Source organism: Montipora foliosa, chromosome 9, assembly GCF_036669935.1.
Source record: "Montipora foliosa isolate CH-2021 chromosome 9, ASM3666993v2, whole genome shotgun sequence".
NCBI lineage: Eukaryota > Metazoa > Cnidaria > Anthozoa > Scleractinia > Acroporidae > Montipora > Montipora foliosa.
Window position 1 is genome coordinate 11933473 of NC_090877.1, and position 16298 is coordinate 11949770.

Here is a 16298-nt window from a genome sequence, read left to right on the forward strand (position 1 = left end):
CCACCAGCCACTTGAGACCAACTGTGAAAATCCCCTGCAGAAAGCAACAGCACAGCTACAGAAAATGCTAATGAGACTGCAGAGATACCACTTCACCGTCAAATACAAGAAAGGAACTTCACTCCAACTAGCAGACACCCTCTCGAGAGCCGCACCGCCCATAAATGCCAGGGACACTGGTTTCAAAGTCTTCAGGACCGAGATCACAGAGGAATCCAACAATCACAATCCACCAAATCTCACCTATGCAACGAGACCCAAAAAGGATGAACACCTTTCCACGTTAATTATCACAACCACTCAGGGCTGGCCCAATGAAAGAAAGCAGGTACCACAACCACTACCGCCATAATGGCCCTACCCGGACAAGCTAACAATTGACAATGGCCTTGTCTACAAAGGAGCACAAGTGATGATACCACAATCCATGCAAGCTGAGATGCTGCTCAAAATCCATGCAAACCATGAGACAAATTTTCATCCATTTTCTCCTGGAAAGTGACCATCCACTGGACAGCTGGATGGCCCCCAAGGTTAAAAGCATGATTTTTAACGAATCAGAACAGATCATATTGTTTTAACTGCACCGCTCCTGCCCAATGAGAATTAAGTACGTTTTCATGATATTGTTACAAAATGAATGGTAAAAAAACTGTACTGTATAGAAAAATAATTTTCAAGATGACCATGTGACGAAAAGAAACTGTCGATTTAATGAATATGTAATTTTGGAGCAATCAAAGGCTTAGATTATGTTTAAAAATAAACATGAATTGTTTTTCTTCCTCGTGTCCCGCGTGCTAGTTCAGATCAAATGTGATGACGGTTAAATACTTACGTTCAGTCCAAGTATAGCTTCCTCTTCCTTCGGACTTTTAACTTTCGTTACCATGTAACGAACGCCAATAAGTGGGCTACAAATGAAAACAAAATCCCAGTTTTATTTTATACGACCAGGAATCATTGCAAAAAGTGTATCACTTTATGAAACATTCAACGCTTGTACAATATCGCAAAAGTGGACGAACTATTATCTCACCCATCAAGGTCTAAATTAATCTTGTCGCATACTGGAGTCATGTAATCGACACCTTCCTTACTTTTGTCTGGATCTGTAGCTTTGTCTAAGAGAGATTTTCTAGTGTGAGTAAAGATGAAAACAAACATAACAGAACAAAAACCGGGCTAATAATACATCACCTATCAGAGACTCCAAGAATTCCGCCATCTTGCCTGCCTAGCTAATTACGAATGCGCATGCGTGAAAGGTAAGCGTGGTTACCTAATGTAAAATCAAAATGGCGTCCGAGATTGCTGGGTCCCGGACAATTTGTGTAAAATTTAACGAAAAGTGTGTCACTTATCATTATTTATATTGCAAGAAGCACATGACTAGAGATGAAAATGCATCAAAGCCACCCGATAAGACGCTATTTGTTGTAAATATTCCTCCCTATTGCACAAAGGTAAGACGACCACGTTTCTATCTTTTCAAATATTTCATACTGAGATGGCGACAACAAGGGTAGAGCTCTCGAGTCCTGTGGTTCCCAAAGAGTGAGATGCTTGCTGGAGATTGCGCCAAAGGCGCAACTGGCCTGTGTTTCTTGTGTCGGAGGCGCCAAAAAATTATAGGGGGGTCCGGTCCGCTTCTCAAATCGCTGGAAATGCACCGTCGAGTCCGTCATTTTGATATTTTCATGCTGCTTGCTAAGAGAGCCCATGTCATTATGGTCAGCCTGAGCTAACATATCGGCCTATACTTCATCTATTAACCGGTGACAGTCCTGAAGAATCAATAAAATTGGTCGCACACGAACGGATTAAACATTGGCCGAAGTTCAGTGCCAGTGAAGAAACGAATTCGGAATTCACGAGCACTTCTGAAAGCTCAAAAGATAGAATTACCTACCAGGGTTTACGGTCGTTTCGATACAAAATCGTTTCGATACAAGTTGATTCGATACAAATTGAAGTCGTTTCGAGACATCATCAAAGTTGATTCAATACACGTAGAAAGTCAATTCGATATACCTGTAGCCGTTTTTGATGTCTAGTTGGTGGTGGAATTCCTGGTGGAGGTGTACTTACTCGACTACGTTGATCGTGAGAATAGCGGCTCCATTTTAGATTAACTGACGTAACTTTTAGACCTTATTTTAAATTATCAGTACTCAACTCGAATGCTCCACTCGATTCGACTCAACTCTGCTCAACTGAAAAATTCAGGACTTCAATGGGGTTTGAACCCGTGACCTCGCGATACCGGTGCGACACTCTAACCAACTGAGCTACGAAGCCACTGACAACGATGAAATGATATATGAAATGGATCATATATGAACTGCGGATATGAAAACAAGTGAAGCTATGATCCTCGCAGTTATGAATGCGGTGGCTTCATAGCTCAGTTGGTTAGAGCGTCGCACCGGTATCGTGAGGTCACGGGTTCAAACCCCATTGAAGTCCTGAAATTTTCAGGCTTCTTTGCGCAATTGCAAAAATTGCGTTCATAACTGCGAGGATCATAGCTTCACTTGATTTCATATCCGCAGTTCATATATGATCCATTTCTTATATCATTTCATCGTTGATTCATTCCTCACGGGAACATTGGAACCCACAAATGACCAGCTCCCAACGTCAGTGGCCTCATAGTTCAGTTGGTTAGAGCGTCGCACCGGTATCGCGAGGTCACGAGTTCAAACCCCGTTGAAGTCCTGAATTTTTCAGGCTTCTTTACGCAATTGCAAAAATTGCGTTCATAACTGCGAGGATCATAGCTTCACTTGATTTCAGATCCACAGTTCATATATGATTCATTTCATATATCATTTCATCATGGACTCTACTCTCTTCTCAATTGGATTTTACTGCCCTCTTCCTCACTCGACGCAACTCTACTCTACTCTACTGGACTCAACTCGACTCGACTCAACTCTACCCGACTCGACTAGAGTCGTCTCTACTCGACTAAACTCAACTCGACTCTATGCAACTCCACTCTACTGGACTCAACTTGACTCGACTCTCTCTACCCGACCCGATCCGACTCGAATCACTCGACTCAACTCGACTCGCCTCAACTAGACTTGATGCAACTCTACTCCACTCTACTCTACTCTACTCTACTCTACTCTACTGGACTGGACTGGACTGGACTGGACTGGACTGGACTGGACTGGACTGGACTGGACTGGAATGGACTCGACGCAACTCGACTCGACTGTTCGAAAGGGTGCTTATACTTAAATGCTGTTTATCAGTGCTATTTAAAATTGTCCGCCCATCAAAAGAAGACATTGTTGAAAGTGTTTACATAACTGTGTTGCTTCTTCATTAGCTTACCGGGATTGGAGTTTTTGCGTCGGTTAGACCACTAATTAATGGTTGAGAACATAAATATTGAGTTGAATCGAATTGACTTTCTACTGTACGTGTATCGAATCGACTTTGATGATGTCTCAAAACGACTTCAATTTGTATCGAATCGACTTGTATCGAAACGACTTTGTATCAAAACGACCGAACTCCCATATCAGAAGAGTGCCAATGCGTGAGAGCGTGAGATTGCATCGAAATGCGTGAAACTCACGCTCAATACGTGAGACTTAAAAGCTCTGAAGGGTATCTAGACAAAAAATATTGCTCTTATGAGAACTAGCCCTAGATTTTTCTCTCTCCGTGTTCAGATTATTACGTGTAAAGCACTCATTTCCTTGGTTAGAGATAAAGAACTCATTTTTTCTATTCAGGTTAATTTCCAACATTAATTTTATTAGAATCAGACAGGTCGAAGTTCAAAATGGGGCCGTTCCTGTCTTCATCCGTACCCCTCCCCCAAATTTTTGTCGGCACCCTTAGAAAAATAAAATTCAAAAGGTTGATATTTTATTGGCACCTTTGAAATGTTAAAATATTTTTGCTTTCTTTGAAAAATTACAAAATAAACTTAATCCTATATGTACACTGTAAGTGGTGAAGGGGACATAATGGTACCACAGGTAGACCACCCTCTGTTAATGGGAGAAGTTCATTGAATCAATGCCTTCAGTCGAGAATTTTGTGCCGATCATGTTGAGAAAGCTCTATTATGGTTTTGAGGATTGCCCTTCTCAGTGAATTTTCGAAAGATGACGCTCAAATTCCCCAAAGGTATGGTGACATCCCTAATAAATGGGATGCTGGTGTTTTTTTAAGGTGAGAATTTCACTGGTTTGGTGTCAATTCCAGCTTAAAGTGGACTAGGTCACATGCCGGCAGCTGATTGCTGCCTACCTTGTCTCCTTGGTTAGTTCTAACCGCCAAGGTCAAATATGCGTCTCGCAAAATAGTGCTGAAAACAACATGGGACGGTGAAAAAAACATGACACGTGACTCAATTAACATTTTCTGCAAACTTTTATTGAATCATTTGCTTTAAACTTTGCATTATTGGAACAAATTGTAGCCACCGTATTGTTCATCTGTATTTCTTCTATAAATAACAAAAGATTGATGCTCAGATTTCAATGAACTTCTCCCACTAACAGAGGGTGGTCTGCACATGATGGAACGACCCATGGTTAACTGGAAATGTTCATTTAAGGCTATGCAAGTGTCTAAAGAGGAGGCGAGTTGTTTGGATGAATTGCCCAAAATTCATATCAACAAACCAATTTCACAGAAAACAGTAAGCTTGTGTGTTTTTTTAATAGGGAGCATTAAAGCACCTTTTTAGCTGCTGCGGAGTCATAAAAGATGTTTATCTCATGAAGTATCCTGGATCAGAAAAAAAGGAACAGGAACCGTCTAATTTTATCACCACGTCTAATGAACTGGTGGTAGGTACATGTATGTGTTGTAGTTCAATTTGTACTTTGGTACAATTTGTTTTTGAACTGGTACAGAATATATTGAACTGGTACAAAATAGTTTGAATTGGTACAATTTTAATTGTACTGATGCAAAAACAGTGAAAATAATTTAATGTTTGTTGAACACAAAGAACACACTTCATTGATGTAACAGCTATTTGCCATTCATTTACTTAGTTCAAGAGGTTACTGAAATAAGGTTTGCTGAGCATTCAGAGCAGGACAGAAATAGCAAGACTTGTTGGAAATACTTAACAGTCTGGTTTGAGCAAGAATAACATGAGTGGTTTTAAGCACTAATTTACACAATTTAAGCCTAAACACTTGTTATAGAATGGTTAGCTTTTATTTACAGTCATGATGTACTAAACATAAACATTAAGAATTTATTTTAAAGCCTGTTCATTTAGTGTATGTGGCGACAAGGGCTAAGGATTGCTTTTTGGCTTATAATCAAGTTACCATGAGTGTACCAGTTCTGCTGTTGGTTTGGATTAGTTTTATCATGTTGTGTGTACAATTCAGTTTGCAGACTATAACAGTGAAAAAAAGTGCAGAAATCTTACAATTTAATTTTGCTATTTGTCATTAAATTAATAAAATAGTATTTTGAGATTAGTGTCTTTGGAGCAACTTCAGAATACCCCGCCACAGCTAACCATTATTGTTTCCCCTATGCGGCATCTTTTGAAGAACGAGACTAGAATAGAGCCTATTCTTATTCAATGAAATGCAAATAAGTGGCGGGTTATTCTGAAGTTTAGCCCAGTTTTCCTTGGTGTTATGTCCATTTCTTTCTTTGCAATGTCTTTAGTTGTGACTAAAGGTCAGGTCAGGTCCGTTCTTGGACTTGCCACAGGTGACCATGTAACCCTGTGCTACCTGCCTCATGCAGAGAAGGAAACTCTGTCAAAAAACCTCGCTGCCTTGCGGTGTCATTGAGATGACAAAGGCTAGGGGAGTAAACCCCAACAGATAATCCGGAGTGGAGCCCCTAAGGCGGCTGGTTCTTGCAACGCAATACCTTCCGGCAACTCCTGCAGCCAACCTGACGCCAACTGTATTGGTTTGTCCTTTCCGTTGGATCTCGTCAGCACGGTTAGAGAGGGGGGTCCTGACGACTGGGCATCCCAGGTCCTCCATATTATCGCCCTGGCCTGCGCCCTGGAGAGGTCACTCCAGTGCCGCATCCCGCGGCAGCACAACATGGGGAGACGGCAGTTACCGGTTAAAAGCCCAGAGCTTATTGGCGTTAGTTCGGGCGCCTGGGGCTGTCTCCTGTCGGTGGGAGGGATCATCGTATCCCACTGGCCAGCTACCGCCCGCCTCAAGCTGGGCAGCCCCCAGCCAGTAGGGTGCTGGCCCGCCACAGTCCGCCTACTTCAGTGGGTGCCTGGAGTGTAGGCCAAAAGCTGAAAAGCGGACTGTAACCCACGCACCAGGCAACAAGAAAAGGAACACAAAGCCGCCAGTGCTGAAACTGGCAACCTGGAACGTCAGAACTATGTGTCCTGGCCTGTCTGACGACCTCCAACAAATCAGTGATGCCAGGAAGACCGCCATCATCGACCGTGAGCTGAAGCGGCTGAACATCGACATTGCAGCTCTCCAGGAGACGCGACTCCCTGGCTGCGGCAGTCTGAAGGAGAGGGACTACACCTTCTTCTGGCAGGGACAGGAGCAACAAGAGCACCGACTCTATGGCGTCGGCTTCGCTGTCCGAAACTCACTCCTCTTCTCCATTGAAGCGCCCTCCTCAGGCACACCGCGAGTCCTCTCCCTGCGCCTCACCACCGCCTCTGGACCAGCCAACATCCTAAGTGTCTACGCCCCCACACTGTGCTCCACAGCTGAGGCCAAGGACCAGTTCTATGAGGAGCTGGAAGCGAAGATACAGCGGGTCCCTTCCAAGGAACACCTGTTCCTGCTCGGAGACTTCAATGCCCGTGTTGGTGCTGACCATGACTCCTGGCCTCGCTGCATCGGCCACTTTGGCTTAGGCAAGCTAAATGAGAACGGCCAGCGCCTCCTTGAGCTTTGCTCCTACCACGACCTGTGCCTGACCAACACCTTCTTCTCCACCAAGCCCCACCACAGGGTGTCCTGGAGGCACCCCAGGTCTCATCACCGGCACCAGCTGGACTTTGTCATTACCAGGAGATCCCTGCTGAGCCAAGTGCTAGTCACACGCACCTTTCACAGTGCTGACTGCGACACTGACCACTCCCTGGTGGCCAGCAAGGTTCGTCTCCTCCCCAAGCAAGTCCACCGCTCCAAGCCGAAGCCCCGACCCCGCATCAACACAGCCAGCACTGCAAAGCCTGAACTGCGGCAACGCTTCGCCAATGCAATTGATGTAGCCCTGGAGGACTGTCCAACTGACTGCGCTACACAGCAGTGGAACCACATCCGTGAGGCTGTGTTCCAGACCGCCCTGGACACCTTTGGAAGAAGAGAGAGAAAGAGCGCAGACTGGTTTGAGGCTGGTGCCACCGAGCTTGAGCCCGTCATTGCCGCCAAGCGAGCCGCTCTTCTTGCCTACAAGAAAGACCCCTCAGCAAAGACGCTTGCAGAACTCCGTGCTGCACGCAGCGAAGCTCAGAGGATTGCCAGGCGCTGTGCCAACGACTACTGGTTGAATCTTTGCCAAGACATCCAGCTTGCCGCCGATCTAGGCAACGTCCGTGGGATGTATGAGGGAATGAAGAAGGTGTTCGGCCCAAGTGCCATCAAGACTGCCCCACTCAAGTCAGCTGACGGCGACATCATCAAAGACCGCAGCAAGCAGATGGAGAGATGGGCGGAACACTACCAAGAGCTCTACTCAAGGGAAACCATTGTGACCAATACAGCCCTTGAGAACACCCATCTGCTGCCCGTGATGAACGAGCTGGATGAACCACCAACCATTGAAGAACTCCGCAAGGCCATTGACTCCCTTTCCAGCGGCAAGGCCTCAGGCAGTGACAACATACCCCCTGAAGTCGTCAAGGCCGCAAAGGAGAGCTCCCTCCTACAGCACCTTCACGAGCTTCTAATGCAGTGCTGGGAGGAAGGAGCAGTGCCCCAAGACATGCGAGACGCCAAGATCATCACGCTCTACAAGAACAAGGGCAAGAGGAGTGACTGCAACAACTACCGAGGCATCTCTCTCCTGAGCGTTGTCGGCAAGGTCTTTGCCCGGGTGGTTCTCAACAGACTGCAACTTCTGGCTGAGCGTGTCTACCCAGAGGCGCAGTGCGGCTTCAGGGCCGCCAGGTCAACCATCGACATGGTGTTCTCAGTGAGGCAGCTGCAGGAGAAATGCCGGGAGCAGAGAAAACCCCTGTACCTGGCCTTCATTGACCTGACCAAGGCCTTTGACCTGGTTAGCCGTGAAGGACTGTTTGCCCTCCTCCAGCGGATTGGATGCCCCCCCAAGCTTCTGAGCATGATTGTGTCCTTTCATCAGGATATGCGTGGAACCGTTCAATTTGACGGATCCTGCTCGGAACCCTTCCCCATCAAGAATGGAGTGAAGCAGGGCTGTGTCCTTGCTCCAACCCTCTTTGGCATCTTCTTCTCTCTGCTCCTCTCCTATGCTTTCCGGGACTCTGAAGACGGAATCTTCATCCACACTAGGAGTGATGGAGGCCTCTTCAATCTGTCACGTCTCCGGGCAAAGACAAAGGTGCAGAAAGTGCTGATCAGAGAGCTCCTCTTCGCTGACGATGCTGGAATAGCAGCCCACTCGGAGGCAGCACTGCAGCGGCTCATTGACAGCTTTGCAGCTGCCTGTACAGAGTTCGGCCTCACCATCAGCCTGAAAAAGACACAGGTCATGGGTCAAGACGTCAGCAACGACCCGAGCATCTCGATCGGCGACCACACCCTCGAAGTGGTGGACAAGTTCACCTACCTCGGGTCCACCATCTCCAGCAACCTCTCCCTTGATACAGAGCTGAACACGAGGATTGGCAAGGCAGCAACAGCACTGGCCCGCCTGACAAAGAGAGTGTGGGACAACACCATGCTCTCCACAAACACCAAGATGAGAGTCTACCAGGCCTGTGTACTGAGCACTCTCCTCTACGGCAGTGAAGCATGGACCCTCTACTCCTACCAGGAACGCAGGCTGAATGCCTTCCACATGCGCTGCCTCCGCAGACTCCTTGGCATCACCTGGCAAGACCGCGTCACCAACATCGACGTCCTGGCCAAGGCAGGGATGCCCAACATATTTGCCATCCTGACCCAGAGACGTCTGCGCTGGCTTGGCCATGTCACTCGAATGGATGACGGCCGCATCCCCAAAGACATGCTGTTTAGGGAGCTGGCCACTGGCACCAGACCCACAGGACGTCCAGCCCTCCGCTACAAGGATGTGTGCAAGCGTGATCTGAAGGCTGGTGGGTTCAACCCCTCCGACCTAGAGTCAGCAGCCTCGGACCGATCTGGCTGGCGGTCCACCACACAAGCAGTCATCAAGGAAGCAGAGGAGAGGAGAGCAACCCGCTGGGAAGAGAAACGCCTTCGCAAGGAGCAGCTGCTACAGTCAGCCCCATCCCAGACAGGAAGACAGGAGCCGGTCTTTACCTGCAGCAGATGCAACAGGCAATGCGGGTCCCGCATTGGCCTTTACAGCCACACCCGGCGCTGCAACACAAAGTGACACGCCTGGGCGCAGTCTACCATGGTCTCTCGAGATCGACGGAGCCATCATGAGATAGTTTGCCTTCCGTTTCTCTCGAATCACTACTCGATTTTTCACTTTGAATTTTCAAGTATTCCATTGCTTCATTGTAAAATTGATCTTCAACTAACATGGTTAGTTGTGATGTATTTCGCTTCTGCTTTTGCTTAAAGTCATCTAATCGTTGATAAAATATTTCGTGTGATACACACTGCATTGTCGAGCTGTTTTCTTCCAACTAAACTTGTAAAGTCTAAAGGTGAATAATTGAAGTTTGGACCAAGAGTGGCCTGGGATGAATAATAAAATATTTGGACACAGAGTGGCCTGGGATGAATATTAATTAAAATATTTAATTATAAATTATCATGGTAAGTTTGCGTGATCTGCTTGTGTGGTCAAGTGGATAAGAGAGTAACAACAGATCCAGAGGCATGGAGTTCAAGTTCAAGTTCGGGTGAGTAAAAAAGTTAGTCTTGAGTATACTGTGTAAAGTCTGTCATAGAGGGAGTGGGCATAAGGGTATGCAAGGAGGGGGGCCACCTGCAAAATACAGTAAGTGGGGATAGAGCTGTGAAAGAAAGGGGGGTTGGATAGAGGTGATGGGGAAGATGAGGGAGGGGTGGGAAAGTAGAAAAAAGGAAGAAATAACATGTTCTTTTTTAGACCCCCTAAAAACCACGGCCCTGTTTTTTAACTACACCCCAAAAAAAGGAAAATCCCTTTTTTAGACAGTTGATAAAAGTAAAACAACTACAATTAAAATTGTACCAGTTCAATATATTTTGTACCAGTTCAATATATATTCTGTACCAGTTCAGAAAAAATTGTACCAAAGGAACGAATTGTACTACAACATATGCACATAAACTGTTGGAGGCCACAGGGATTGACATGAACGGTTGCCTGCTTGCCAGTGCTACAAAAACTTTCATTGACTTGGGTAACTTTTGGACCCTAGTTTCCTAGTCGGGCAACTGAAATTTCTGAGGAGGATGTAGCTTATTTATTTTATTTATCAATTAATAGAAAGTTATAAGGAGAACAGCTCATTTTGAAATAGCTTTCTAACCTTGTAAAATCCTTGTTAAAAATACACACATGCAGGCCGCCATCTTGGATTATACATGTATGTGACAACGTTGAGCTCAGCTGATCCATCTCTCAGAAATGTGAACAACATGAACGGTGTTTCGTTCGTCTGACCTATTTGAGCAATTTATGTCGCTGATCAAAAAGGTATGACTGGAATATGAAGAGGAATCTCAACAGCTTTGTGTGTTCAAGCTTCCCGCAAAACTTCAGGTTGAGCTCAATGACATCATGTATACCGGTAATCCAAGCTGGCAGCAGCCTCCATGTGTGTATTTTTAAAGCTATCAAGATTTAAAGCTATCAAGATTGAAATTTTGGTCAAAAGGTGTTCACCTCATGAACTTTCTATTAATAAAAAAAGGATTGTCATTTTGCAGTAAACTTCTCCTTTAATGTAAGCAATTCAAAAATGTAATATTCTATTTTTTTTTGCGAACGAAATCTGCACCATCAACATGTGACAAAAGTAAAACTAGAAAGGCTGATCATTTCTGCAATGAATTTATACGTAAGTAAAGTACTTTCAGTTTATATTTACATGAAAAGAAAAAAACAGAATCTCTGAGGTACTAAGCATCGCTCAAAAAGGATCACTAACAATTTCGTGCTATCATGATCATCCCTTGTCTAGGCAAACCGTCTAGACTATCTGTTGTGTTCGTCACATCAGCCAAGTTTTCAGCTGTGGTGAGATTAGAAAATTAAAATATACTGATGGTATTCTTTGTGATTTATCAACTCTTTTAGTAAAACACAAGGAATAATACAAGTACTTTGGCAATCCAGCCATTTTGTGCACCTCTGAACAGCTCCATCTTTATCTGCGTGAAATGTGCCAGTTTGTCTGGACAGCTTGTTAACTTGTTCCAGCACATGCATATTATTATTGTTATTCAAACATTTTATGAAACATATATCAAATTCTGTCTTGCAAATTGTAACGCAAGGAAAATTTAACTCAAATTAATTAAAAGAAAAACAAAAAAACAACATAAAAGATATTCAATAACCAGTAATTCATAATTATATAATTTGTATTCAATATTCAATGTTGGTATTAAATATACAGTGGTTTCAATAAGGATCATCACTGAGCCAACAAAACCTTGCAGCTTCTTCACTCAGAGAAGTTGACTACTTTTTTTTTCCAGTAAGGTGAACAAATCAAAGACAGATTTCATTGAAACCTAAGGTTAATACTCATTTTGGCAGTGACAACGTGAAGTCGTCTAAATGTGATCATCAATAATTTTGCTTTTGAAATGTCATGTTTGGGAACATTCTTTTAAAAATAACATGCCCCCAGACACCCCTACTGTCTAAGCACTTCTTTAGACCCCCTCCCCCCATCTCTCCTGAGATGATGTGCGGCTTTCTAATACAACTGGTATTCTGAGAGGAAAAAAAGCTCTCACCAGTCAGCTACCCTGTCCTAAGAAAAATCCTGGAGCCACCCCTGGCAATGGATCGATCAAGTACATATATAGTACACTTCTACCTTCTAAATAAAATCTTACACATATATCTGGCTGTCATTTGCAGCTCTGCAGTAGCTACAGTGTATTTTTGGAAATATTTGTAGAAGGTTTTGGAGTAAACTGTAGTTCTGGAATTACTCCAGTTTGTAAAGCCACATTCAAGTTGCAATGAAATTTTGAAATTTTGATGTAAAGTGTATACAGTAACTGAAATATCAATGATTTCTTTAATAGGGATTTAAAGTTGGCTATATTGTATTCAAAAAGTCATCATCTTTAGATGCAGCATTAAATTTGGACAGTTCTACAATAAGAGTGCTATCCACAGCAAAAAAGCCTGTTGTTACTGGAATGAAAAGTAAGTGATTTTTTTGAATAGGTCGCTATGGAAACATTGGCTATTTGAAATCTTCTTACAGGTGACAATCCTCCTGGCCAGTGAAAATAATTGTTAGCATTAAAGAGCAGTGAAGACAATCTTCCCACAGCTTTAGCAACACCGACTTGTGCATAACTGCTTACATTACTCAGAATTCCATAGAAAACTATCCTTATCATAATAATAATAATTATTATTATTATCATTGATACAAAATTTATAGTTGGGTATCTGTAAAAAGTCAATGACATAGAATATTATGAAATTTTCTTAGATGTGAACAACGGAAATTGAACTACATGAGGGTTGAAGATCGTTGCAGTTATGCAGCAACTTAAGTACCAGTAGTTGCAAAGGTAGCTGGAAAAAAAACAGGGTTTAAGGGGCCAGAAGCCATGACCATGCAATTGCATTTAGCTATTAAGCCAAGTGGGAGGCTTGATAGCTCCTGAAGGTTTTCTTTGCAACTGCTAAAATAACTTTAGTGTGACTGGACTGCGAGCAAGCACGCAATGATGGCACATGATCATCCCGCGTGCGGCTTGCAAGCAATATGGGAAATAAGACACGAGGAAAGTCAAACTTACTGTATTTCTGATGTGTGTACGTTTAAAGGTTTGTAAGTTGCTGCTTAATATTTATTGCTATATAAAAGGTCAATGGACCCGAAAAAGTACTATTAAAGTACTGTGAATTTAAATGCAGCTTGCATTTAAATTATTATTTGTATAAATTATTTTTTAGAATGGGTTCAAGAATATCAAATGCAGTATCCTGATGCCACACAGTTACAGACTAAAGTTGATGAATTTATGGCACAGTTTGATGCAAAAAAGGAGCAGGTATTACATGTACCGTAATTTTCTTGAATGCAATTCATGGCTGGTCGCATCTCTTGATCTTTGAATTACAGTACTTTACTCTTTGGTCTTCTTATTCTCAGACACTACAAAATGTATCACATTTTAGGGCCGCCATATTCATGACTCATCGGTTGTCTCTGCTGGTATTGCACACTCTTTTTGTAATAGTAAATTATTATTCTCTTTCCTGAACAAATTCAAATACATAAATGCTCATGCATTTCAGTTTTGAATCACTCTCAATGAAAGTTCAATTTCAGCACTTGATTATTCCCTACTTTTTTGGGATTTAGTCCGACAAGGAAGCTGCAGATACACTGAATAAACCTGATGATGAAGGATGGGTCACTGTTGGAAGAAGTGGCCGAAATCCAGCTGCCCGTAGAATTGATGCTGACAAGCTGCATGAGAGACGGAAGAAGAAGAAAAAGGTTTGGCACTTTGGAGCTATTGTATTTATGTTCTGTATGATGATTCTTTTTATTGGCACAAATTATATTTAATATGATTGCAACAGTGTGGAAAGGCTTGTCAGGCTCAGTTGCCCAACTGTCATCTCAAGTTGCTGACAACAACGGCTGAACAACACTGGACGGGGGCATTCCTGGCATGTTTTTACCACTAAGCCAGTGGCTCAAGTTGAAAAAAAAGGGTTGTTTTTTTAAAAATATGTAAAATTAAAAATAATAATAATAATAGACTAGTGAGCAGCACTCTGCAAACTGTCTCTGTAAAACTTGTTTATTCTTCGACACGTTTTGTCTTCCTAACGTAGACTTCTTCAGGGAGTTTTACAGTTATACATTTAAAAATGCCTGTATTTAAGCCATATCTGATGGCAAAAATGACGGCCACAAACATTAAGGTTTGACCGGATTTTGGAAAGGGAACAGGCACACCTTTGAAATATTAGGACAAGGCGTGAAAAACAATGTTTTGGGGGCACGGTTTTGTGGCTGTCATTTTTCTCGATCAGATATAATGGCTTAAATACAGGCCTTTAATGTATCATTGTAAAACTCCCTGTCGAAGTCTACGTTAGGTAGACAAAACGCGTCGGAGAATAAACAAATTTTACAGATACAGTTCGTAGAGTGCTGCTCACTAGTTTAGTTTTTATAAATTGTTAATTCTGTTGAAATTTTCTCATTGCGATTTCCCAGGAACCTGAAAAAAGTTTTGCCGACATTTAAATTTAAAAAATACTTGTAAGCCAGTGCTTACGTACATGTATACTTGGCTAACAGACAGGTACGCCCCTGCTGGATGAGGTTCTTTGGTGTCGGACAATCAAGGGATTGCCTCCATCAGAGCAATCCTTGATACTTTGTTTTCTCGCTTTGACTCAAGAACCAAACCTGTTTGTCCTTTTTTTTTTTAGCGAGAACTTTTGAATTTTTACCAGTTTCAACTTCGAGAGACAAGAAGAGAACGTAAGTACATGATTGCTAGTGTTTGTCAAATCTAACGTCTTTTAGTAACCAAAGCTATTTTGAATCGTAGAAGTTTCAGATTCAATTTTAACAAGTTGGGCTACATTGTTTCTCTTCATTACTATTCCTTTACATACCAGTTAGGCAGGGAAGCGATTTTGGCTCGTGCAAGTCAGGGTAGCTTAGCGGATATTAACCGTTCCTGCAACCCGTATTTAACACTCGCCCCCGAGGTCATACGTGGGCTGAGTTTCAGTCGATCTCAATCTGACTCCAAGGGCTTTTTTCCGGGTACTCCAGTTTTCCTCCCTCATCAAAATCGACTCTCAGTCAGTTACATCCAGCTGCGGTCGATATCCTCCCCTTTCATTGAAGTCGGTTAAAAAAAAGCGAACAGACTTAACTGATTAGAGTTTCTACCCCATATGAACCATGTGATCGTTAGCCCTACTGATGGAAATGGACCCACACAAGGACAGAGAAAAACTCTGACCAGGGTAGGAATTGAAACCGCGACCTTCGCGTTAGATCACCGCTGCTCTACCGACTGAGCTACAAGGTCAGACGGGAGCAGGCCATGGGAACTTAAGGTGTTAAAGTCCGAACCCGTGAGCTGCGTGATGATCAGGGCATTCCCTTACAAATTCTAGAAATCAAGAAATTCAGAGCTTTTGACATCTTGTTTGAGATATTCTTTTACCTGCAATAGTTCTTAGGGGCACCCAACGGAACGTTTCGTTAAATTATCTGTTCGGATGGCCTTTACACAATCACCCAGGATTTTATTTAGGGAATTTTCACATCGAACTTTCGTGATGTGAAAAATGTAATGCCTGATGCTTTCTGATTGATAAAAATGTCGTTGTGGGTACCGTAAAAAGGCCATCTTTGAATTTTATAAAGAATATAATAGCTAGGATTTTCGGGAAGTGGACAAAAATGCCCTAGTAAATTCTAAAAGCTTTAAGTTCCCCTAGTCTGAATACGAAGCTTTAACAGCACTCCAGAGAGCTCAGAATAGTGTTTAAAAGCAATTGAGAGAAAACCATCGCCAGGTACCCCCTGGAAGAGCTTTCTAGTGTGCTAAGTTCTATTCAGACTATTGAATTGATGTAATATTTCTACATTTTGTTTTTTCTACAGATATTGCGAATTTACGAAAGAAATTTGAAGAAGACAGAAAGAGAGTCGCAGAAATGAAGTCAGCGAGAAAATTCCGTCCGTATTAGGTAAACATAGCTTTCCAAATGCATGAAATGTGAGTCGTAGCAGGGCCAGTGTTGTTTGGCCATGAAACTGTCTCACGTTGTTATCAACGTACAAGTCTTCAAAAGAGCTTTAAAAGTCGACTTCGATCTTTGACTTTGGCAAAGGTTAAGGGATAGTCCCTCCTGCTGGACTTGCAATTACAAATCATGGTGGTGTTACATGTTTGAATTTTGTGGACTAGCAAAGGGGACTTTTGGACCAGCTATCTTTTGAAGAGGACTCTTTGAAGCTTTTCTCTTCTTCGCTAGAAATC

The 16298-nt window shown here is 43.1% G+C and overlaps 2 protein-coding genes across 3 annotated transcripts in view; one reads left to right on the plus strand and one right to left on the minus strand.

The window, feature by feature from the left end:
- LOC137971333 (ADP-ribosylation factor-binding protein GGA1-like) overlaps nt 1–1255 on the minus strand; it is a 20687-nt gene extending 19432 nt beyond the window's left edge. Inside the window, exons 1-3 of the mRNA XM_068818162.1 lie at nt 1201–1255; nt 1040–1124; nt 839–914 (exon numbers count right to left, since the gene is read on the minus strand). Of these exons, the coding sequence (XP_068674263.1) occupies nt 839–914; nt 1040–1124; nt 1201–1228 (189 nt within the window). The 5' untranslated portion in view covers nt 1229–1255. The remainder of the gene's footprint in view (nt 1–838; nt 915–1039; nt 1125–1200) is intronic.
- LOC137971340 (ribosomal RNA-processing protein 7 homolog A-like) overlaps nt 1251–16298 on the plus strand; it is a 19788-nt gene continuing 4740 nt past the window's right edge. For both annotated transcript variants that reach the window (XM_068818168.1, XM_068818166.1), the window contains exons 1-7: nt 1251–1466; nt 4698–4823; nt 12336–12459; nt 13225–13322; nt 13637–13774; nt 14725–14776; nt 15920–16005. In XM_068818168.1, the coding sequence (XP_068674269.1) occupies nt 1299–1466; nt 4698–4823; nt 12336–12459; nt 13225–13322; nt 13637–13774; nt 14725–14776; nt 15920–16005 (792 nt within the window). In that variant the 5' untranslated portion in view covers nt 1251–1298. The remainder of the gene's footprint in view (nt 1467–4697; nt 4824–12335; nt 12460–13224; nt 13323–13636; nt 13775–14724; nt 14777–15919; nt 16006–16298) is intronic.